The 24,578-nt window shown below is 36.5% G+C and overlaps 2 protein-coding genes across 10 annotated transcripts in view; one reads left to right on the plus strand and one right to left on the minus strand.

Moving 5' to 3' along the window:
* The window catches only part of LOC127649828 (rab effector MyRIP-like), a 38,899-nt gene extending 38,047 nt beyond the window's left edge, over nt 1-852 (minus strand). Inside the window, exon 1 of one of the 3 annotated variants that reach the window (XM_052135099.1) lies at nt 666-852. The gene's annotated coding sequence lies outside the window, so the exon portion shown is untranslated. The remainder of the gene's footprint in view (nt 1-665) is intronic. The other 2 variants (XM_052135098.1, XM_052135100.1) reach the window with 2 other exon arrangements.
* Nucleotides 853-4,921: 4,069 nt separating this feature from the next.
* Nucleotides 4,922-22,620, plus strand: LOC127648984 (atypical chemokine receptor 4-like). Of its 7 annotated transcripts, XM_052133851.1 has the most exons (4): nt 4,922-5,021; nt 6,307-6,489; nt 8,071-9,145; nt 21,488-22,620. In XM_052133851.1, the coding sequence occupies exons 3-4, from the start codon at nt 8,982-8,984 to the stop codon at nt 22,605-22,607; spliced, it is 1,284 nt and encodes a 427-aa protein (XP_051989811.1). In that variant the 5' UTR covers nt 4,922-5,021; nt 6,307-6,489; nt 8,071-8,981; the 3' UTR covers nt 22,608-22,620. The 7 variants fall into 7 exon arrangements, with proteins under 7 accessions (XP_051989811.1, XP_051989813.1, XP_051989814.1 ...); XM_052133853.1 differs by lacking the exon at nt 6,307-6,489 and having other exon boundaries at nt 4,934-5,021; XM_052133854.1 differs by lacking the exon at nt 4,922-5,021 and having other exon boundaries at nt 5,933-6,489; nt 9,080-9,145.
* The last annotated feature ends 1,958 nt before the right edge of the window (nt 22,621-24,578 follow it).

Raw genomic sequence — 24,578 nt, forward strand, 5'->3', positions numbered from 1 at the left:
GGGCCACAAGCTTTAAGCCCAACAATGCCATTTTTGTCCACTGTTGTGGATGTTTTCTTTCTTATTAATGATCTACTGTATGAGATCATACAAACCACATACAAACCAGTCTGGTGTATCTTTAAGACATCATGAACTTTTCCAAGTTACCACGTGCCTAGGGTTGTGACCTTACATCAAATTTTACAGTGATGTGAATAAAATGAAAATATAAAAACGTTTTTTTTTCTGAAAACTAGTAAACGGTGGCCCCAGCAATATACAACCCAATAGACTTTTGCACACAGTGCAATTAATAGACCTTTCTGTGCAATCTCGAAGCCTTGGACTGATCCAACTGAGAAAGCACACACAAACATTTTATTCATGAGGTCTAATTACAACTCTTCTGTCTAAACGTGGCAATGAGGACATCACATACAAACATGGAGAACAGTCACGTAATGTAGGCTGCGTTTGTGACAGCACAAAGTATTGTCCACAAAGGGCAAACATGGTTAAATCATACATTTGTTATTTAAAATAATAGGATTAATAATGCAGCCACATTGGTCTGATGGGCACTTGCAGTTCTATGCATGAAAATATCTATTGAAAGGAACAAAAATACAACCGTTATGCTAGGAAGAACAACTTAAGAAACACAGCTTGAATGCAGCACTCACCGTTGTGTCTTCAGCGCAATCCCTTACGTCAGATCTCTCTTCGATCAACCAGCAACTGCCAGAGTTGAAGGTGTTTAACTCTTTACGAATGCACGTATGTCGCTATTGCCGCCGCCTGCTTTTGGTGTCTTTTTGGAACTGTCAAAGTTTCGCTTTGTTTCAAGAGTTCAAGTGTTTAAAAAAAAAAAAAAAAAAAAGGCGCGGAAATGGTGCGTGTATCTACTGTGATCTCGTGCTATACAACCACGAGACCTACAATCCATCTGCCAGGAAAGTGAATAAAGATGCAATGAAAGCGAAAAAAGATGCAATGAAAGTGAAAAAATTATGGAATGAATGTGAAAAAAGATGCATTGAAAGTTAAAAAAAAAAGATGCAATGAAAGTGAATGGTTATGAGGCAGTAAGTCCCTAACATCATACCTTATATATCCTTTTGTGTTCCACAGAAGAAAGAAAGCCATATAGTTTTGGAACAAGATGAGAGTGTAAATTATGACAAAAATGTTATTTTGGGATGAGTAATTCCCAGTTTTACAAACACCACAGATTAATGACAGAATGTCACTAATTATTTTCATTAATATTTAGAGAGCTGTCTGGACAGAATGCAATTAAAAAACCCTCTCAACATATTTGAGAATGTTTTTCTTACAGTTTAACAGAGTGTGACTTGTTACAATACTGTTTTTGCAAATGACCATATTCCAAACAAATTACCAATGTTGACAGAGTATGTTCTTTCTAAAGGAATATTCCTGTTTCAACACAAGTTAAGGTCAATCAACAGTATTTGAGTCTTAATATTGAGTACCACAAAAATACATTTTGACCCTCATTTTCTTTAAAAGAAAGAAAAAAGAAAAATCTGGGTTGCAGTGAGGCACTTACAATGGAAGTGAATGGGGCCAATCCGTAATATTAAAATACTCACTATTTCAAAAGTATAGGCTCAAGACATAAAAAAATATCTGTGCTTACATGATTTTAGTGTGATAAAATAAAACCCTTTTAAACAACTTTAATACACTTCACAGCTCAAATACTATTTGAGTTTTAACATAATAATTAACTTAAGGGCTTTTATAAAATTAAAAGCTTCACATTTTTGCCTTTAAATATTCAAAAAAAATTCCTCATTCACTTCCTTTGTCCTTTCCTCACTGTAACCTCCATTTTTGCTTCTTTTTTTTTTTTTTTTTTTTAAAGAAAAGTAGGGACGAGTCAAAATTAATTTATGCTATGATCAACATTATAACACAAATGCTGTCACTGAACCTCTATTGAACCCAGTATTTTCTTTTGTCCCATCAAATTGGTCTGTCACAGATCTGCGAATTTAATCATGAAAATTCTGCAAATATATGTTCAAGCTTTTACAGACATTTACACTTATGCATTTGGCAGACGCTTTTATCCAAAGTGACTTACAGTGCACTTATTACAGGAACAATCTCCCTGGAGCAACCTGGAGTTAAGTGCCTTGCTCAAGGACACAATGGTGGTGGCTGTGGGGATTGAACCAGCAACCTTCTGATTAACAGTTATGTGCTTTAGCCCACTACGCCACCACCACTCCACATAAGCCTTGTCACATATAAATCCAGTCAGCTGGTTTGAGCAATGGCACAGAAAGGGCAAAGTTCTCTTTCTTTCTCTCTCTCTCTCTCTCTCTCTCTCTCTCTCTCTCTCTCTCTCTCTCTCTCTCTCGCTCTCTCTCTTCTTTCTTACACAACCCACCCAACATCTTAACACAACACTTGAAGACATTTAATCCCACAAAGAAATTGACCTTCTAAAGGCCCTTTTCCACTTTTCCCCAGGACTAGTAATTTTCATTTCTTTATCACCTAAGGAACTATAGTTCCTATTAACCGTTTTAAGGGGATTTTTAGCTCCTACTCTGGAGTAGGTTCTTTGGGGGCATATAGGGACTGTGACAGACTGTGAGCCTGTGATTGGTCAAAGATCTACGACACACAAAGCATTGAGAAAAGAGAGGAGTCCACTGCCAATTTGTAAACAATTAGCTGCACACGCATGCTACTCAGAGGATTCCACTAATTTTACAATTTCCTCAACAGAAATAAAATAAAACCAACAAAGTATAAAAAGAGGAACACCTGTTTCACATGTGTGTGTGTGATTTCATAGGGAAACACGCTTTGAGATAAAATTGCATTAGAACTGTTTGACTATACAGAAAAGAAAGTGATTTCTGGATTAGCACATTTTATTTTTCCTGGGATGACATATAAATATATATATAAACAGATATTTATCGAGAATGGGTAACTGAACTCACTAAGCCGTCATAAAATCTAGTTTAAAGTAACTGTGTGCCTGTTACTGTGTGGTAAATTTTTATCAAGACGTCTTTTTAAATTTAATGAGTATCTCAGTACAGTATTTGCTGAGTCATAAAAGACTATTGTAAAAGAATGTGTTGATAAATGGATTTATAGTGCATTTTCAACATGTTGTCCACTAAATTCTGCATGTAGTCTGACCGCTCGTCTCATTTTTCACTCCGGTTGCAGCACGCACAGCTCTCCCACCCAGTTTAAATTGTAACCTGAATATGAATGTCCGAAAATGAGAATGTGCTACCTTCAGTGGCTGTATAAGGCAGTAGGATGAAATTAGTTGCTTTTTAAACTGTTCAGAGACCAGTTTCTTAAGAGTTCCAGTCATCCAAAAACACTGTTGTTTAAACCATTAACTGATTAGGTCGTTGCCTACATTTTCTGATGTAGTTAAAGCTTGTGTACAACAGCCCCAACAAAAGGGTAACTCCGATCCTCCATCCTCCGTCGGTGCTGTTGAATTCTTTGTTGTTGTTGCTATTGAATCGCGCATGCCAACCACGTCACAAGAAACATTTTAGATACTAGATGACTTCACTACAGTGAATGCAAGAGGGAAAAAGTCACCTCTGGTGTTACATTCCTCGTAAAAGTTCTCATCTAGAAAGTTACTAAAGGAAAAGTACCAAGACTGTAGGTGGGAAAGGGCCTTAACTGGTAGAACACAACAATAGATAAACAGGAATGCCCCTTAAAGGTGCTGTAAGTGATTTTTTTCATGGATAGGAATGCAAAAACATTTCCCTACAACCTAAGAGGTATTAATGAAAATAAGTGCCCTGAGATATCTCACCAGCCTCTGTGAAAACTATAGGCTCTGTAAACAGCAAACAAATATGTGTCCTCGGTCCACAGACAATGAAGCTTTCTGCCTGTCAATAATTTTGCACGTTCTTATGGTATTGTTGTTGCAGTGAATTATTGAGGCATAATGCATTTTTATGCCATGTTGTTCATAACAGTTGTCAGTTGAGGGTGCTATTTTTATACTGTTGTTTTAACAACCATTTCTGCTCTCAATAAAGCTAATTTTGGTATCTTTACATTTCGGGGTTTCGGAAAGAGGGGGCGTGGCTAATCCAACGGTTCAGTCTAGTGGAAGTAGAATGGCTGAAATGGCTTAAAGCACCTTTAATTAAAGCTATGGTAATCATGAATGCATCTTGTGCTAGGCCACTGCCCCATCTTACTATTCTCTTTGAAGAAATCTCCTATAGGACACATTTAAATTATTTTTGGGATTTTACATTTGTGACTTTGTTTTCCTTAGTTTCAGAAAGAAAGAAAAATCGTAGGCCTAATAGCTGTCATCTATTTTCCAATTAACAAAATTATAAATCAATAGCAAGAACAATAGCTGGATGACAGAAAACAATAATAAGGCTATTATGGGAGACATCCTTCTCTATGTTCCTCAGCCAGAACAAATCACTAATGAAATGCTATATGTACTATTATGGGGTGCCAGAGTTCCCTACACAGGGTTGTTGTTCTCTTTAAACCTGCAAGTGTGTTTCATTAACAATGTTTACGAAAATGTGGTACTGTACTGCTCCCTCTTTGGACCAGACGCGGCGTCAGCCGATTTTGCCGGGGCCTCAACCCCGAATATTTTGAGTGTAGCCCCGAATGTATTTTGAAAAGTTGACTGACAAATATGAAACCGGACAATAGCCTATGTAAACCCCCAAAATCATAAGTTGCCTTATTTCATTGTGCTTTGGCTTTGCACATACTGCATACAGCCTGTAAAAATAGACATACAGTCTTAAAAATAATCTAGCCTATAGAATAAGTTTCTTTGCTGTCGGTAGCCTATGGGCTACTCCGTTTCTTCCTCTCTGTTGAATATGCAGCATGTAGGGGAGGAGCTAGCACAGTCGTTGACATCAACTAACGTTACTTAGTGGCGAGTTAACAGCAGTTAGCAGGAAAGACAGCAAAAATGAAGCAAATGAGGCTTTGGGGATTTTTCCAAAAGCAGTCAGTGGGTAAGAATTCACATTTTCTTTGGTCCTTAAAGCCTGAAGAGTCAGGCGCGTCGTTAGACATGGGCATCCGGGGCTTCAGCCTTTTTATAGCCCCGGATCTCAAAAAATTGAATTTATTGATAATTATTATTATTTTTTAATAATTTTGTATTTATTTAAAAAAATGTACCGGGTCTTTTAATCTATCCTTCGGAATCATGTATTAAAGACGATTAAAATGTGTTCAAGCAGATCAAAGTTACTATGGTTACAGAATGCTTGTATTTAGAGTGCGCACCAGAGGAGAGAGCCTGAAAGAGTCATCGGTTAACTTACAGCTTTAGTTTAGGGCTTGACTGTCATTGTTGTTTGTGGCTTCTGGTGGTAGCTACTATGGACATTAGACACTTTTTAAAAAGTAAAATAAGGAGTCATGAACGATACGAGGGAGGCAAGAAGAGTTATCTACTGGCGCCGTTCCCTCATCATTAAGCTCAGGTCGGTGAAGGCTCTTAAGCAAACCCTGGTCTAACTTACTAGCCCTGTAAGTTACTCACTGTGGTGTTAATGCAGAACATGTACTGTATCACTGACGTGCGGTCTGGGTAGGCAAACTAGGCACTGCCTACCCTGCCAAAATTCACAAATAAAATGTTTATTAAATAATAAAACTTGTATTAGTATTTTTACTTTTTATTCTTGTGATTTATATATGCAATATGTGTGTTATTCCAATTGTTTAGACGTTATGATGACAAATGTAGCAGTTACGCATAATCAACTAAAAACAAATGGTAGAATAAGCAGTGCTTTTACGGTCCATTCATTGCAGACGACACGCGGAAAACCCATGTTGCGCATGCGCACTTCGATCCTGTATTCTTTAACATGTACGGCAAAAGCACAAATCTGCTGTGCCTTTTGACGTAAATATGTTATGCCCGTAATCATCTCCGTTACGTATCAGACATGGACCAATTAAAATCGAGATATTCCTGGACATTTGCGTAGCTAACGTCATTACACCACAGCTAGCCTACATGCCTAATCCCCGCCAAATTCAAAATCAAAATGACAGCACCGGCCGTAATCACGGAATTAAGAATTTTTTCCAAGCTCGATTTTAATTCCAAATATGAGTTAATTGCAAGAGGGAGGTCTACGCCAGCCTTAGATTGACTAGTACAGCAAAAGGGCACAAAAATTATCCGATCATTTCAAACTGATTGGTATGTAAGAAAAGATTATGTGGCTGTGCTAACAATCAGCGGCTGTACTGCTATCCCTGCCTGCTTTTTTCAACCAGTCAGACTGTTTGGACTTCAGCGGGATATTGTGATTTGAACAACCTGCCCGCAGCTTTAACGCAGCTGAAAAGTCGTCAGCTCACATCCAGTGTCAAATTACACTGAAAACCTTTGGAAAATCTCGGATCGACCTTGCACTTGACGAGCAAAGGAAGCTGTATATAACCTACCACAATGAAAAGGTAAAGGATTGTTGTATTGTATCTTCTGTTATAAAGATGAAGATTGCACATAAAAAAATAAGCACATAATGTTGTAAAAAATAAACAACTTATGTTCTGTTATATGTTCTGTGTTTTGACTACTGAATTTTGTATAATAATATCTAATGAAGATATATTAACAAAATCGTATATATTATAACACATATATAAAATACATACATTTCTTGATATGCCGCGCTTGTGCGTAACGTTCACTGTGTGTGTGTGTGTGTGTGTGTGTGTGTGTGTGTGTGTGTGTGTGTGTGTGTGTGTGTGTGTGTCTGTGATAGAGAGAGAGAGAGTACACGATATACGTCCTGATTTTTTTAAAAAATTTTTATTGACAAATAATTCATCCTGATTTTTACATTTCTTGATATGCCGCGCTTGTGTGTAACGTTCACTGTTATTACGTATTATTAGCTTAAACAATAAATCAGGTAATCTGGCTTTCATAACTCAGTGCCTAGCCTCTTTAAGACATCACCGCACGTCACTGTACTGTATATATAAAGTACGTGGGACCTTACTATTTCGCCTATAGCTAATCCATTTTGTGAGCCATAATCCGTTTCTCGTGAGGAATGTAGATGAAGTAGCCTATACATCTGATTTGGCGATTGAAACACGATGTGTAAATTAACGTTATTCAGGGATGTAGTGGAGGCTAAACGCACATAAACGCCGTTTACGCACCTCCCAAAATTCGGAAATAGCGTTTACCCACCTCCAAAGTGGGTTTATCCACCTCTAAATTGCGTTTATCCACCTCTAAATAGATAGTTCCTAAGCCATTTTAAATTAAGCTTATGTCGTTTTAGTTTCATATTGTTCATTAATAGTTTCATAGGTTGTTTAAACCTAAGACGAAGTCTTTCATAATGCGCTCCATGCGCGTGCATCGATATTGACTACTACCAGCTATATACAGCGTGCTGTCTTGTTGACCAATCAGCAGGAAGCAGCAGACTGCATCAAGATTCATCCGTCACTCACTAGCCCAAACGTCTAATGTAAAAATGGATATCCGGCAATTTTTAAGCGCCGTCAAGACGGCAGTCCTCCACCTCCTGAGGCCAGCAAACGGCCTCGGCTACAATCCCAAAGTGAGTGAGCTCGGAAAACAGTACTAAACTTCATGTTTTTGAGGTTAATTTGGTTAGATTAATAGATAATTAGATTCATGTCACTGACTCAACAAGTCACCTCTACCTTTTCCCATTATCCAATGTTACAAGTAAAATTCAGGATACATTATTAATTATTTAATATTCATGTATTATTTATTTGTGTTTCTGTGAATAGCTGTTACAGTTCTACAAATAAAGCATTCTATCTTTTTACCTATCATTTAAAATGCTAAAAAAATGCACCTGAATGCAGGAAATGAAGCGTTTAATGGCCAACATTTCCTGGGGGAGGTCCCCCAGACCCCCCATTTATATTATTATTGCTTATTATTATGTGGTGGGGGGTGGGGACTGGGCTAAGCCCCCAATGTATCAAGATCCTAGCAACGCCCCTGCTGAAGATCATCATCTGGCTGGCTTTCACCCACAGGCTAGTTATTACCATAGGCTACGTTAGCACTTGGACCAGCATGCTTATCATCGCATTTGAAGATAAACAACGGCTACACATTTCGAGATAAGTGTGCCCAAACACTTTTTTATCCCACTGCACTGAAGTTTTCAGTGTTTCACTTGTTTTCTCTAATGATAACCAATAAGCATTAACATAAAATGTATGTGTGACTTGTTTTGTGATATTAGTTTTTCAGTAAATATACACTTTGATTTGATTAAATGTTTTGTAGAGGGTAGCAAAAATGAGCAACAGACTGAGGAGCCAGCAGCAGCTGTGCCCGAATCAGGCATGGAAACTGGTAACAATTAATCAGTCACTTTACTTTAGAGAAAGTTAAAAGTGAAACAATGCTCCTAATGATCCTAATTAAAGGATTTTGACAGATGAACATTGAGAATTATATGCCATGGTGTGTCAATGAACTTAGACTAAAGTCATTCATGTATTGCTTTAACTTATAATCTTATACATAATTTTGACTATTTATGTCAAAAAATATAAATTATTTATATTAAATATTTTTTTACATCACTTTACTCTCTATAACATATTGTGATGTGGTAATGTACATAAAAATTCAAGAATCATGATAGATCTTAGGGCAATCCAACTGATATGCTCTTCCCAATACATTTTCTTCAATGGTATTGGTTTACAATGTGCTGTATCTGTTCTTTTGCATCACAGATGATTCAGGGAGGAGAGAGGATGAGTTAGTCGAGGATAGTACTAGAGAGAGTGAGAGAAACAACAGCAAGTGATGAGAGAGACTAAATTAATTGATGAGAGAGACAACAGCAAGTGATGAGAGAGTGAAATATAACAAGTATTGAGAAGGACACCAGATAGACAGCAAGAGGTGAATAGTGTATGTTGTATGTTGAATGTGTGTGTGTGTTGAGAGAGAGAGTGTGTGTATGTGTGACTGTGTGCATAATGTTAAACTAATGTTAACATTAAACACCTTTTGTCTCTCTGGTAGCTTTCTGGTGGAAGGAGCGAGAAAAAGACAGCAACGCTTGATGAGAAGGGAGAGCGACAGGAGCAGGTGAAAAGAGATTGACTGAACTCTCTAGGACAGTTGTTTTGTTGACTTAAAATGTAATATACCAATACACAATAGTTCATATTATGTTCAACTAAAGTCTCACACAATTAAGATGTACTTTGACTGAAAGTAAAGTGTTACTGTAAAAAAAAAAAAAAAAAAAACTCTTCGAGTGATCCCTGTATTTGCATAAAATGGTCTGGGCTAAGCCCCGGATGTCCTTCAATGCTGGAAACGCCCCTGCTTTGGACATCTGGAACCAATTATATGTGTGAGTATAAAACATAGCTGAAGTGTGCTTGGACAGCTAAAAGCAGCAGAATGAAGTTTTGCGTGCAACTACGGCTGTTTTGTCTCAGCCTGCTCATTAACAGTATTCATGGAGAACAAATTGACACAGAAAGCAGCATAGAAATGCCACCAAATTTTGAATTTGAACAGGAGGATCTTCATCAGTTTGAGGTGAGTGTCTCTGGCAGTGTCTCTGATAAAGGAGAGTGTTAATTGCACTAGAATGAACAGGATATTTTAAAGAGGCACATTGTTTTGGGACATGGATTTTCATAATTTTTGTCATATCATGCTGCTATTGTGCAGTAGCATGGTAAAAACTATGTGCCATTAAAAAGCAGTTTGTTTACATTTGAACACTGGTACACTGATAATGATGAACATTGTATCTGCTGACTTGGTTATTTTAAATTAATCTTATCAGGTCTCTGAAAATGAACCGGAACCGAATCCTCTGTCTCGTGACTCTGACATCATGCCAATGGTATGCACACTAAGTCCAGACTTCATTAAAACCCCCAATGCATTCAGCAGATATTTCGTAATCACTATTAAGATCTTCAAAAGATAACATGATCTATAACTAAACTATATTAAGTAGTATATATATATATATATATATATATATATATATATATATATATATATATATATATACTTGTTTGCTTTGATTATTGGGGGGGTTACATTCCCCATCCCCGCTGGAATCTACACCCTTGAAAATATGTACAAATGTTTCTTATATGTTTTGATATTTTGTTATGCTCTCAATGTTTTTTGACAAGATACACAGAGTACGGCGACAGTCAGTCTCTACAGAAAAAGAAATTAATGCAAAGAGAGAAGTCTTCTTACAGAGAAGTGTAAGTAGCCAACACATATGATAATGTGTCTGGGTATCAGATTTTGGTGCATTCTTGTGAGATAATTTTTCAGATGCATTATGTAACCTTTCAAGCTAGAATACCTTTGCACATCAGTATAGACAACAATCAAGTCGATTTTACTCTCTCTCTCTATCTATCTATTTTTCTTCTGTCAGATAACTGTAGAAAGGTCGAAAACACCAGTTGTAAATTAATTATGAGTGCTGCTAGTTCATCTCTAATGTTTCAGTAATATCTCTGAGTACAGATATCAATCTGCCAAAAATAGATTTGTTCCATTTTCTATCTGAAGTATTTCCGAGAGTAACTGGATATCCAACATAAAACAAAAACAACAACTTGTTTTTATCTATTAGGTCTAATTGATTAGATTGTAAAAAGTGCCATTACATGCATTCAGATGGTTGGAGAGAGGGGCTTGAAATATAAGAGGGATTGGTGACATCACCCAAAAAGGAAAGTAATTTTGAAGGTGGAGCAAATTATTATTTAAAATAATACACTTATTTTGATTAAAGATTTGAAGAAAAATTATTTTTCTTATAACATGCACTGATGAATAGTGCACAATAAGAATGGCTCTACAAAAGTAAACAGGTCAATATTTTATTTCATGTTGACTAATTCTCCAAGCCATTATCAACACAAGCTTCACCACCGGCATAATTCCCTCTTTAAAAAATATATTTACATACTTTACACTGAGCTCATCTGATGGCTAACTCAATTAAACCATCACCACCAGAGCTTCCACACCATGAGGCAGGAGAATACCAAGGTTACCAGACAAAAAAGTCCTCCACGTCCAGGGAGCCTCACCCCTGTAGGAGACAATGGAGTAGCACAGGTACTCCCTTTCCTCCAATCAGCCTGTCAATTGGCCATTAATACCAATAATGATGAATAAATGTAAACAAAAATTCAGAAAAAAAACATTTCTAATTCTTTCCTTAACCTATTAACTGTAGCCTCCTCGTGCTAAGAGGCAGACAAACAATGATCGAAAACAACGCAAGAAGCCTAAACCAGGGAAGTTCTCTTTGTTAGGGAAGGTTCCTTCCCAGGTAATGTTTATTGCATATAGTAGTTTATATACTAGTTTATGTATATATTTTATATACTATTTTATATATTTTTACATAGCAAGAAACATCTAAGATCTAAACATCTAAGATCTAATAATTCTAGACATTACTGATGTTAATATTTCATAGTAGCCTATGTGTTCTCCTTGCAGGTTCCCACATTCCCTGGAACAGGAAAAATAGCAAATGCATAGGCAAAGGTCCAAATGTTTCCTACAGAGTGTTTCATTCTAAAGTTATGCTTTTGAAAATAATATATTTTCTTTCTACTTCATTTTCTTTAAAAGTGTATTTGGGATAAATAACTTCTGTACAGTCTTAACACGTTTATTCTAGCTCATCTGGAATACTAATAGTCACCACTAGGAGGCAGCGTTTACCCAAGAGATGTTTACTCAAGACAGCAGCTTGGTTACTATATAGGCACACTGTTTAATTGATGTATGTTTATCAGTATATCTCAACTAAAATAAAGCATTTGTATATACGTTTTTACTGTGTGGACCCAGTGCAAAACACTGTAGATGAAAATGCAAAAGCGAAATTATGACTGTTTCATGAGGTGTTTATCCTAAAAGCAGCTAAGCGCAAATAAATGAATGACGGCATGTTGATATAGTTATAAACACAAGATTTGGGAGGTGGACCGTGTGTTGATTGCTCTGTAAGTGATCAACCGCATATTTGAGTGGTTCTGCCTATTCAGTGTGCCAGAAAAGAATTTGGCAGCTTGAGAAAACAGAAAAAAGTAAGCCTCTTGCCAAGAACTTGTCAAAACAAATTAGCAGTCCAAAGCAAACAGAAAACAACCCTCCTTCCTTATCTGCATAATCCTTAATGAGGACAAAATGCTGATGTTTATTGCACATTTCACTCTGATGTGATCATGTCAGTAACTAAAATACCCCAAGAAGCAACCATGCAAAGGAACCATTTGCACGTCCAAAAACATGTACTTTACATGATAAACTTAAGATAAAGTGCAGATGGTAGACTTTAAACAAAGTCAACAGCACTCCTCCTTTGGGTTTTTTTTTTCCACAACAAAAATGTGCAGCTCAATTAAGCTGAAGAGGAAATGTGTAGTTAGACAATCCACATATACACCATGCTAAATATTGTATATGCGAATTACAGTTAAAGTTGGCTACGTCTGTTTAACCACAGGAAGAAGATAAACCAAAGTGAATCTAAAATTACTGGAGAAAAAAACTTGTTTCAAAATAAATTTGCTGTGACTGTGCAGTGCATTGATATTAAGTTATTTCATTTAGAAGACTTTATAGGCATGCTTATGGACAGTTGCTTGAAGAGTGTCAGACACAAACACACATAAGAACAGATACAGCTGGTGAGATGTTGGAGCAAACCTCTGCTTGCATGAGTCATAGCAAGCAGGCTCTTGCTTACAGGAAGAGCAGACGATAAGACTCCTCTCTGCCTTCAGGAGAAGCCCCCACTCTTACAAGGTAAGAAAAGCATAGTTTCATATGTTAAAAAAAAACAAACAATTTAGTTTTGGTTTGGAAATTTAGATTCTGTAGATGTTATCCAAAATACCTGAACGTTAATTTTCCAGTTTGGCAGATATGCCTTGAACAGAAAGTATGTGTCTGTTTAAATGTTAAAATCAGCTTGTCATAAACAGTATTCAAATGTGCCTGTCAGCTATTTTTAAAATATTGCACCTCATTTGGAAGCAACATTCCGACTTCCCGTGTGAACGTGGATTTTCAAAGGGTTTTCTGAAGAACCATACATTTATCAGAACAGTGTTAAATAATGTTTCTAATTATTCTCATTTATAATCAGAAACCAGATTGAAATTTTGTTTCACTTGTGGTCTAATAATAGTGACTACACTTAGTGAATAATCTTTCAATATTTTTTCAGTGTGTTGTCAATGCTGATATATTTGAAAACATATTTAGCTAAGATCTGGGGTTCATAAGATTTTAAAGTCTAAACAGTCTATGGGAAAGGCTTTCTGGTGCAATCTTTGTAAGTTAAAAAAAAAAACACTGCATTTCTATGGAAGGGAGGATTGTTTGACTATACGTTTTACAGTAAGTAAGCCTTGTGGTTTGTTTTAAGGAAATGATGACCACAGGAAAGCTGGGTTGAATTTATGATGTATAACTGATAGGAATTTTTAGCTTCAGTTGTATCTTAGATTTTAAGCATGCATGGAAAAGGACATTTGATAAAAGGGGGATCGGAATCTTTGGAATCAAGGCGCTGTTACACGCCCACAGCAATATTATATCCTGTCTGGTAGCTATATGCTTTCTCTCTGCTGTTCTGGGAGAAACTAAATTAACTCTATATTCGTCAATATAAAAACCTTTGACAATTGCCATATCTCTTTTTGTGAACTGAAAACATAAAAGTTCAAATAACTGATAATGCTATTGATTTTACACGTTGATTCATGGCGATTATGTAAAAAATTATCTGTAAAAAAATAATAGTGCAATTAATCGTGCAACAGTAATAAGAAATGTTCCTACTAATGGAACTATTCAACCTTCAAGTGCAACCTCCATGTTTTTTCGAGTCTCAATCAGCAGAAGGCAGTAAGCGTGGCTCCAGCTGTACAGGCAATGAGTAGCTGTACAGACACAAACTGACAGATTATCAAAGACAGATGGACAGAGCAGATTGCAAGAATCTCAAGACCAGTTTTTAAAGCTTCAGACTACATTTAACTTGACAAAGCATTTACGGCTATACAGGTGCTGGTCATATAATTAGAATATCATCAAAACCTTTATTTCAGTAATTCCATTAAAAAATTGAAACTTGGATATTATATTAATTCCACACAGACTGATATATTTCAAATTATTCATTTAATTGTGATGATTAAAACTGACAACTAATGAAAATCCCAAATTCAGTAACTCCGAAAATTAGAATATTACTTAAGACCAATACAAAAAAAGGATTTTTAGAAATGTTGGCCAACTGAAAAGTATGAACATGAAAAGTATGAGCATGTACAGCACTCAATACTTAGTTGGGGCTCCTTTTGCCTGAATTACTGCAACAATGCGGCGTGGCATGGAGTCGATCAGTCTGTGGCACTGCTCGGGTGTTATGAGAGCCCAGGTTGCTCTGATAGTGGCCTTCAGCTCTTCTGCATTGTTGGGTCTGGCATATCGCATCTTCCTCTTCACAATACCCCATAGATTTTCTATAGGGTTAAGGTCAGGCGAGTTTGCTGGCCAATTAAGAACAGGGATACCATGGTCCTTAAACCAGGTACTGGTAGCTTTGGCACTGTGTGCAGGTGCCAAGTCCTGTTGGAAAATTAAATCTGCATCTCCATAAATTTGGTCAGCAGCAGGAAGCATGAAGTGCCCTAAAACTTCCTGGTAGACAGCTGCGTTGACCTTGGACCTCAGAAAACACAGTGAACCAACACCAGGAGATGACATGGCACCCCAAACCATCACTGACTGTGAAAACTTTACACTGGACTTCAATCAACATGGATTCTGTGCCTCTCCTCTCTTACTCCAGACTCTGGGACCTTGATTTCCAAAGGAAATGCAAAGTGTACTTTCATCAGAGAACATAACTTTGGACCAATCCAGTCCTTTTTGTCTTTAGCCCAGGCGAGACGCTTCTGACGCTGTGTCTTGTTCAAGAGTGGCTTGACACAAGGAATGCGACAGCTGAAACCCATGTCTTGCATATGTCTGTGTGTGGTGGTTCTTGAAGCACTGACTCCAGCTGCAGTCCACTCTTTGTGAATCTTTCCCACATTTTTGAATGGGTTTTGTTTCACAATCCTCTCCAGGGTGCGGTTATCCCTATTGCTTGTACACTTTTTCTACCACATCTTTTCCTTCCCTTCGCCTCTATATTAATGTGCTTGGACACAGAGCTCTGTGAACAGCCAGCCTTTTTAGCAATGACCTTTTGTATCTTGCCCTCCTTGTGCAAGGTGTCAATGGTCGTCTTTTGGACAGCTGTCAAGTCAGCAGTCTTCCCCATGATTGTGTATCCTACAGAACTAGACTGAGAGACCATTTAAAGGCCTTTGCATGTGTTTTGAGTTAATTAGCTGATTAGAGTGTGGCACCTGGTGTCTTCAATATTGAACCTTTTCACAATATTCTCATTTTCTGAGATACTGATTTTGGGGTTTTTCATTAGTTGTCAGTTATAATCATCAAAAGTAAAGGAATGAACACTTGAAATATATCAGTCTGTGTGGAACGAATGTATACATTATCCAAGTTTCACTTTTTGAATGGAATTACTGAAATAAATCAACTTTTTGATGATATTCTAATTATATGACCAGCAACTGTAGACACTGAAACCCAGAGAAGCATGACAGGGTGTGTCTCTTAATGTCCTTTCATATTAGTCCAATAATTCATTGTTAATTTTAACTTGCGTACAGGCATGGGCATTTCTCCCTCCTCCACTTGCAGCGCTGTTATTGGAGAGGATCTGAAAGCACCACAACATATTCTTAGTGATTGTGTTAGTACGGTTTCAATTTTACTCATCAAGACTAGTGACGCAGACCCATATATTTTATATCCATAGTACAGACCTGATCAATGCACTATATATTCATAGTAAAGATATTCAACTAGCTCATCATTCCATTCCTGCTAGACATCTTAATAAATTATTACTTTTTTTTTACACTTATCTAATACTTTCTGAACATGAATCTTAAAAGTCAGCCAAGAATCCATCCATATCCATAAATATCTTATAACTTTAACCTGTTCAAGTACCCGATTGTATAGTTTCACTTTAATTTCAGGGATACATTTTTTCTTTGTAAAACAAAGCAGTTGAGTCACTGATAGCCGAAAACTCAATTTGTTGGCCCATTTCTCCACTTCATTAACTGCTGATGGTTTTATGGTGGACGGCACCAACATTAAGGTGCATTATCGCCACCTACTGTGTTGGAGTGTGGACTGTGTTGGAGTGTTTACCCATTTCGTGAAAAAAGAAAAAAAAAAAGAAATTCTCTTAATTAACTCTGTTTTCTTGAGATAATGAAATACACTCTCTAATCCACGAATAAGTATATTGTTAAGCTTTATTTCTTGCACTCCGCCTTTCTAAGTTCCCTTTCCATTGTTTCTCATTAGAATACTTTTGGCAGAGACAAATAACATGTTCTACTGACTACTCTATTCAGCAGTGCTCACACAATCCTGTTGGATGGTCATTCATTAATTTTAAAGTTTTATTCAGCATGGTATGCCCAACTCTTAATCTTGTTAAAATATTTTCCTCTTTGGTGCTACTATTAGCTATCCTTGCTACTCCTACTTCTCTTTGTATTTCATAAAGTTGACATCCTGTGTCCCATTTTTGTTGCCACTCCTTAGAAGTATATTTACATTTATGCATTTGGCAGACGCTTTTATCCAAAGTGACTTACAGTGCACTTATTACAGGGACAATCCCCCTGGAGCAACCTGGAGTTAAGTGCCTTGCTCAAGGACACAATGGTGGTGGCCATGGGGTTAGAACCTGTTACCTTCTGATTAACAGCCCTGTGCTTTAGCCACCACTCCAAGTCTATGCTTTAATTATTGCTTTTGCTTCATATGTTTTGCTAACCCATCAACCACTTCATTGCCTTTTATCCCCCTATGAGCTGGTATCCACATAAATATTGTCATGATGTTCATATTCTTTAATCTATACAGATTTTCATATATCTCCTTGACTATATCCTGTCTACTGTGAGATGTGAATGATTGCAGTGACTTTAATGCTGAACAAGAATCTGTACAAAGATCAGCCTTTAAAATTTGTGTCTCTTGTATCCACTGTAATGCTGTTGCATTTGCATCATCTCTACTGTGTATACTGACAAATGATCTGATGTTCTCCTATTAACAGAATTTTTAAGGATGGAATACTGAAAGCAAAACCTGTTCTCCCAGTCTTTAGATCCATCCATATATACTTGGACAAATGCTTGGTATACAGTTTGTACCCTATCTTCAACAACATCTACAATATTTCCAGAGTCTTTATACACTTTCATTAACTATAGAATATAAAAATCTATGAATACTGCAGGAAACATCCAAGGTGGGGTTATTGACAGCGACACTGCAGGAATGTATCTTTTCTGACTTAAAGTCATTTCTCTAGCTTCTTCATCACTATTCCATGCAAAGCACTTCTGTTTAGACCTTTCCTTTTCCCAGCATGGATGGGGTACCTTTACTGTTGGATGATGGTCTTCTGAATGACCTTGAAGATTTACCCAATAGTTCATCATTAACTGCTTGCGTCTGATTTGTAGCGGCATTTCACCCACATCAACCTGAAGAGCAGATACAGGAGTCATTTTAAAAGCACCACAACAGAGTCTCAAAGCTTGAGCTTGTATCACATCCAGCTTCTTAAACAGAGTTTTTGCTTCTGATTCATAAGCTATATTCCATAAACAAACTGGGATCTAATCAGTGCTATATAAATATTTTTCATTGCAGATCTACTCGCTCCCCATTCTGATCCTCTTAGACATCTCATCACATTTAAAATCTTTTTGCATTTAGTGACTATCTTATGAATATTTTCATTCCATGTTAATTTTGCATCAAACCACAGACCCAGAAACTTAAAAACTTTAACTCGTTCAATATTTTGTCCATACATCTTTATCTGTGTATCAATGCCTCTTTTCCTAGTGAACATTAATGTTTATGTTTTCTCTACTGAAAACCTGAATCCCCATGCAAGTGACCATTTTTCTACCACCTCAATTGCCTCTTGTATTTTTCCTGTAATATGATTTATATTCCTTCTCCTTTTCCACAATGCTCCATCATCAGCAAACAATGATCGCCCAAAGTCTCCTTGGATTGAGAAAATACATTGTTTATCACAATGGAAAGAGTATTGGACTAATGATGCTGCCCTGAGGGGGTACCATTTTCCACCATAATACTTGAATAAATCTATCAAATAAAAAGTCTTTAATCCAATTATAAATTCTACCTGCTATTCCTATCATATCAAGTTTGATAATTAATCCTTCTTTCCAAACCATAGCATATGCTTTTCGACGTCGAAGAAAACTGCCATCATTGATTTTTTATTAGCTTGAGCTTTCTTAATGTCTGTTTCCAGACATATAATAGGGTCCATAGTTCCTCTCCCTCTCCTGAAACTACTCTGATGAGGTGATAGAATTCCTCTACATTCAAAATAAAATCGTATTCTTTCTGTAATCATTCTTTCCATTATCTTTCCTATATGTGAAGTCAATGCTATTGTTCTATAATTCTTTGGATTTGATGGGTCCTTTCCTGGTCTCCTAATAGGAATAATCAATGCTTCATTCTATCCAGTTGGTAACTTTTATTTTTTCCAAATTTTATTATAAAAGCCTAGCAGCTTTATAGATGCCAAAACACCCAAATGTTTTAACATTATCTAGCAGATTTCATCCTTTCCAGGAGATGTTATTCCAGCTCTTGAAATTGCCCTCTTCATTTCTTCTATAGTAAACAGAGAATCCATTGAGCTGTTCATTTCATTCCATCTCTCAGCCTTCCAGGATAAGCTGATTTTGTTCATTCCTTTCCTCTCTTTACCTCCTCAGTTAGGTTATTTGAGCTATGGATTTCAATGAGTGCCTTTACTATCATTTCTGCCTTTTCTTCATCAGATACTGCTGCCTTTTCCCCTACCTTCAGAACAGGATATTTCCATTCTCTTCTGATTCCTCTCATACATTTAATCATGTCCCATACCTCTCCCACAGGTGTTGATCTACCAATTTTATTGCAAAACATCTGCCAGCTTTGTCTTTTTGCATTACGTATAATTTTCCTAATCTTTGCTTGCATTTGCTTATATTTAATTAATTTTGAAAAATTATAAGTTATTCTTATTTCTTTCTTTAACTACGCTACTACATTCATCTGTCCACCATGGGAACACCTTTCTCTTAATTTTTCCCTTACTTTTAGGAATTGACTCATTTGCAGCTTCAATCAATACTGTTTAAAAATTTTTATCAATCTCCTCAATATCTTCATTTATAAATAAAGCAAAACTCTTCCCATTTCGCACTGTCAAATATCAATTTCCTCATTGTTTTTCCTTTTTGTGTATTTCCCTTTAGTAATATTCTACAAAACACTGGATAATGATCACTCCCGATTGATGTTTCATATGATACATCCCACTCACATTTCCCTGCTAATTTATTCGACACCAAAGTTAAATCATTACTGACATATTCCCTGTATGTACATCTAGTCTCGTCCCTCTCCCATAATTTAAACAAACCATGACCTTTTCCTCTAACAGTTCTTCGATCACCTCTCCATTTACATCTGTTTTTATTCCTCCCCATAATGTGCTATGTGCATTAAAATCCCCATATATCACTCTCCTATTTCCATCCCTTCCTTCGATTTGCATTAAACTACTCAGGTCTAATTTCTTACAAGGATTATAGTAATTAATAATTATGAGCTCTACTTCCTTTGTCCAGATCTCTATGATTATAAATTCTTGCTCATTTCCTATTCCTGTCTCTCTAAATGCAATATGTTCTCTATTAAATGTTACACATCCACCCCCTACTCCTTCCCTCCTATCATATCTAACACAATCATATCAAGTAATTAATTAAAAATTTGGTCCCACTTTATAATAGGTTTCTTTAAATACTATGCACTTAAGCATTTGATACAATGTACTTATTATGTACATACATGCAGTTGCATTGTACTTACATTTACACTACCAGCATTGAATTACAGTACATTTGTAGTTACACTGTTAACCCTACCTCTAATCCTAAACCTAGCCTTAACCTAACCCTTAGCCTGAAATCTAAAGCCCAAAGTATACTGCAATCAGACGCTTGACGCAAATCTCTTCATCATCGGAGTGCTCAAGCAATGAACGCCTGCAGGCCGATTTTTCTAACCGCGTCTTTAAACGTGCAGAATGCGCCTGGAATATGTGCACTAATGAGTGCGTCCACAAGGAGGCAACACTCACATTTGAGCCTTTGCTGTCACGAAAAAGCGCTAGAAGATGTAATCACATCTTGATGTGCACTTCACATGTATGAGAAGGTCAGGAGAAACATGCATTTTTATAACTCAAGTCTGAAGGACAATAAAGACATCTTTATGCACTGTAAAATTTATTTAATTGATCTTACTTAGATTTCTCAAGGCAATTAGTTTGCAAATTATTTGGTGGAAGTAAACAGAACAAAAACATTTTAAGTAACGTTAACTAGTTACAATAACTTAACTCATCTGTGATTAAAATATCAATGTTTTTGTTTGATTATTTAAATGGTGAAGGTCTTGTACATTTTAAGGGCGATTGGAATCTCAGTTAGCCATATTACAAATTGAATTGTTCTCGGAACTTCTTAGTGCACTTTTGTGAAGTACAATTGAGTAAAGAAGATTAGCTTAAATTGAACAGGCTCCACGTTCACCAGAAACAACAGTAATCACCCTCATGGTGACTTCACAAAAATCTCCACTATCAACCAGCTACAACAAAAGAACAGCAGTAGTCATAAGAATTTACACTATATACATTTTTAAATAACAATTATTATTTTTCTACATTAGTTCCCTTGTTTTACCAAACAGTACATGATTTATTAAGGATAAGGGCTTTTGGGTATTCCACACAGCCTCAATTTTGTACTTGTTCATTTTGAGTTAAATGTACTTCAAGCCAAAGACCACACCACATGGAATGTATAAATCATAAGTTATGATTCCACTTTGACAGGCTCACGTTCGACTGTACGCAGACGCTGAGCATTTGAGGCAAAATTGATGTATTCCTAGGGATCAGGGCTTAACTCTAACCCCTAACCCTACCCCTAAACCTACCTGTGCCTTAACCTCAGTAGCAGCAAATGTGAATCTTGTGAGAATTTTGTGGAACAACATGTATTTACACTGTAAATACATTGTATTGTATGTATTTTAATGTTAGTACATAGTAGTTTAAGATACCTAATAAAAATTGTGACCACAAATTGTATTTGATTGATAGTAATAATTCATTGTTTTCATTTTCAGAAATCTCAACATTAGTGGAAGAATGGAGAGCTCAGAAGAACAGTACTACAACTACACTGAGTATGAAAACAACAGCTTCAACTTCAGCTATGATGACTATCAGATCATCTGTGAAAAGGGTGACATACGCTCCTTTGCGAGGATCTTCCTCCCAGCTGTTTTCAGTTTGTCTTTGGTGATAGGCTTGGCTGGGAATGGCCTGGTTGTGGCAGTGTATGCATATTGCAAGCAACTGAAAACAATGACTGACACATTTATACTTCACCTGGCTTTGGCAGATCTATTGTTGCTCCTGACACTGCCCTTCTGGGCCACTGATGCTGTCCATGGATGGGAACTTGGAGTTGCTCTCTGTAAACTTGTATCTTCTCTGTACACCATTAATTTCACCTGCAGCATGCTGCTCCTGGCCCATATTAGCATGGATCAATATCTGGCATTGACGCCGGGAACCAGAAACAGAGGTTTTGCTCGTGTCTTCCGAAAGAACCATTCTGGAAAAATGTGTCTGGTCGTCTGGATCATAGCTTGTTTTCTAGGTGTCCCAGATTTGGTGTTTTCAACGGTCAGGGAGCTACCTTACAAAAAAAGCTGTTTGGCAATGTATTCTTCGGACATGGCGCTCAGAGCTAAAGCCAGTTTGGAAGTGGTGGAAGTCATAATTGGCTTCTTACTGCCTTTGTTGGTGATGCTATACTGTTACACCTGTGTAGGGTTAGCTCTAGTGAAGCTCCCTCTAGAGAGAAAGTGGAGGAAGTGGAGGTCGATCCGTGTTCTGTTGGCTATGGTTGGAGTTTTTGTGGTCACACAGCTACCCTACAACGTTGTCAAGTTCTGCCGGACCATGGACATTGTGTACACATTTGTGACTCACTGTGAAACAAGTAAAGAGCTGGACAGGGCTACTCAGATCACAGAGAGCCTTGCACTGACACACTGTTGTCTAAACCCTATTCTTTACGCATTCATTGGTTCCTCTTTTAGGCAGCATGTAATGAAGTGTGCTAAAGGGTTTGGGGATAGAGGGAGGAGGTTAGCACACATAAGACAGCAGCAGGAAGTGGTCATCTCTTTAAATTCCCATTCACAATCCCAAGAAACCAGCACCTTTTCAATTTGAGCATACTGAAGAGAGAGAGAGAGAGAGAGAGAGAGAGAGAGAGGGAGAGAGAGTTGTTGAGGTTGTTTTTTAAGTCCAAAAAGGAGATGTTAGGCAGAATGTTAGCCTCAGCCACCATTAACCTACATTGCAATTTTTCTTTCCTTACAATAGCGTAAAAGTGAATGGTGACTGAGGCTAATATTCTGCCTAATATCTCCTTTTGTGCTCATTTTAAGGAAGTAAAACAGGTTTGAAACAACAGAGGGTGAGTTCAAACTTAAGGACATGTTGTTCTTCATCCCAAAGTACATTACACTGTATATAGAGAATGCAATTATTCATCATTAAGACTTTCCTACTTAATATTGTAATACTCTATGGATCTAGCATAATCCTAAAAGAATGTTCCTGTTTACAGAAGAATATTACATGCACTCATGTAATCTTTAGCCAATCTGTTCCAAGAGTTTATCTGATCACGGAGTGTTTTTCATTTAGTAGAAATGGTAAGTGCACAATTTCATGCAATTTATTTGTCCCTCTTGCAAAATGTCCAATTTAAGAATATTCAGAAGAATTTCAGGAGAACTAAAGATGCAAACTTGACCCATTGTTATGGGTCACAGCATTGGTATTGCATTTGTATTATCTCCAGCTGCAGAATCAAACAAACGTCTCCATATTTCAAACACCATCCCTATAATAACATAGATGCATTAGGAAATTCTTTTTGCATTTCAAAAGACACATCAGTAAAGAATGCGAATGGAGATAAGAGAGCTCATCTAATGTCAACAGTGTGTTTTTATAAGCTTTGCACTAGCACTAAATCAGCCATTTTCAAAATAAAAATTTTGCAAAGACATTTGTTGCATATAATGTAGTAGGGCAGTTATGCATACCTTTTCTTTATTATCTTTGTGGGCTGTTTTTTAATGGCTGTGATAAATGTCAAATCCTAGTGTTTATTTAAAACCTAATAATCAAACATTTGTTGATAAAGGAGATACATTCAAACATGCTTCATTTTTTAATTAAGCATTTATATACCTTACATAAACTGCCTAAAGGTAATAGGAAACATGAATATTAGGTAGAGCCAGGAAGACATAAGATGAGATATAAACAATTTTGTAGATTAATGGCACAGACTAGATTAAATACTGACAAAGTAAAATATAACAGTTGCTCAATATGTGAAAAATTATTATAAAAAGCCAGAAAGAGATTCTGTGCTGCACAGAAAAACAATATAATTGAGACCTTGAGATGGCTAAATGCCTTAGAGATTGACAACTCAAAACAATGTTTCATGTGGGTTATATTACAATGTTACAAACATGTCGAAATTCCACCATGAACATAAATGATAATAGGTACTCGAGCAATAGCAAATGTTTACATAAAACTTTTATCAAAAAAAGTGCAACAGAACAAAAACAATGCTCCTTTGATTAGAAAACATACAGAGAGAAAAGTTGCTTAGTAATAAAAAAAAGGCACTATGTTTTGTAAAGTATACACAACGATTGTCCAAGGCAGTTTAACAGCTTTATGTTCTCTAATTTAAGAATGTTACAAATTATATTAATCCAAATGTGTAGGATTGCCTCTACACAAACAAAATAACAAAACAAAAACAACTTCAATCAGCTATTCAAAACAAAGTGAATTCAACATGGCAATCAGTTAAGAATAGCAACAAAATTACAATATAAATATGCACAGTTGAGTGTCACCATGTTTCTATCAGAGGACTACAAACAAAACCAACTAACAGTCTCAAAAATAATCAGTGTAGTAATTAAATTAGACAAGATATTGAGCCATTCAAATAAAAAATTTGAAAAGTGTGCACACAGTTAAATTAAATGATACATTTTCATGTTACTTAGAAAGGCTCTTGCTTGCAATACTCAGTAAGAATATAAAGTATCATGTATCATAAAGAATGAGAAATGGTGGCACAAAAAGAATGAACAAATAGAT

This window comes from Xyrauchen texanus, chromosome 9 (genome assembly GCF_025860055.1).
Source record: "Xyrauchen texanus isolate HMW12.3.18 chromosome 9, RBS_HiC_50CHRs, whole genome shotgun sequence".
Lineage (NCBI taxonomy): Eukaryota > Metazoa > Chordata > Actinopteri > Cypriniformes > Catostomidae > Xyrauchen > Xyrauchen texanus.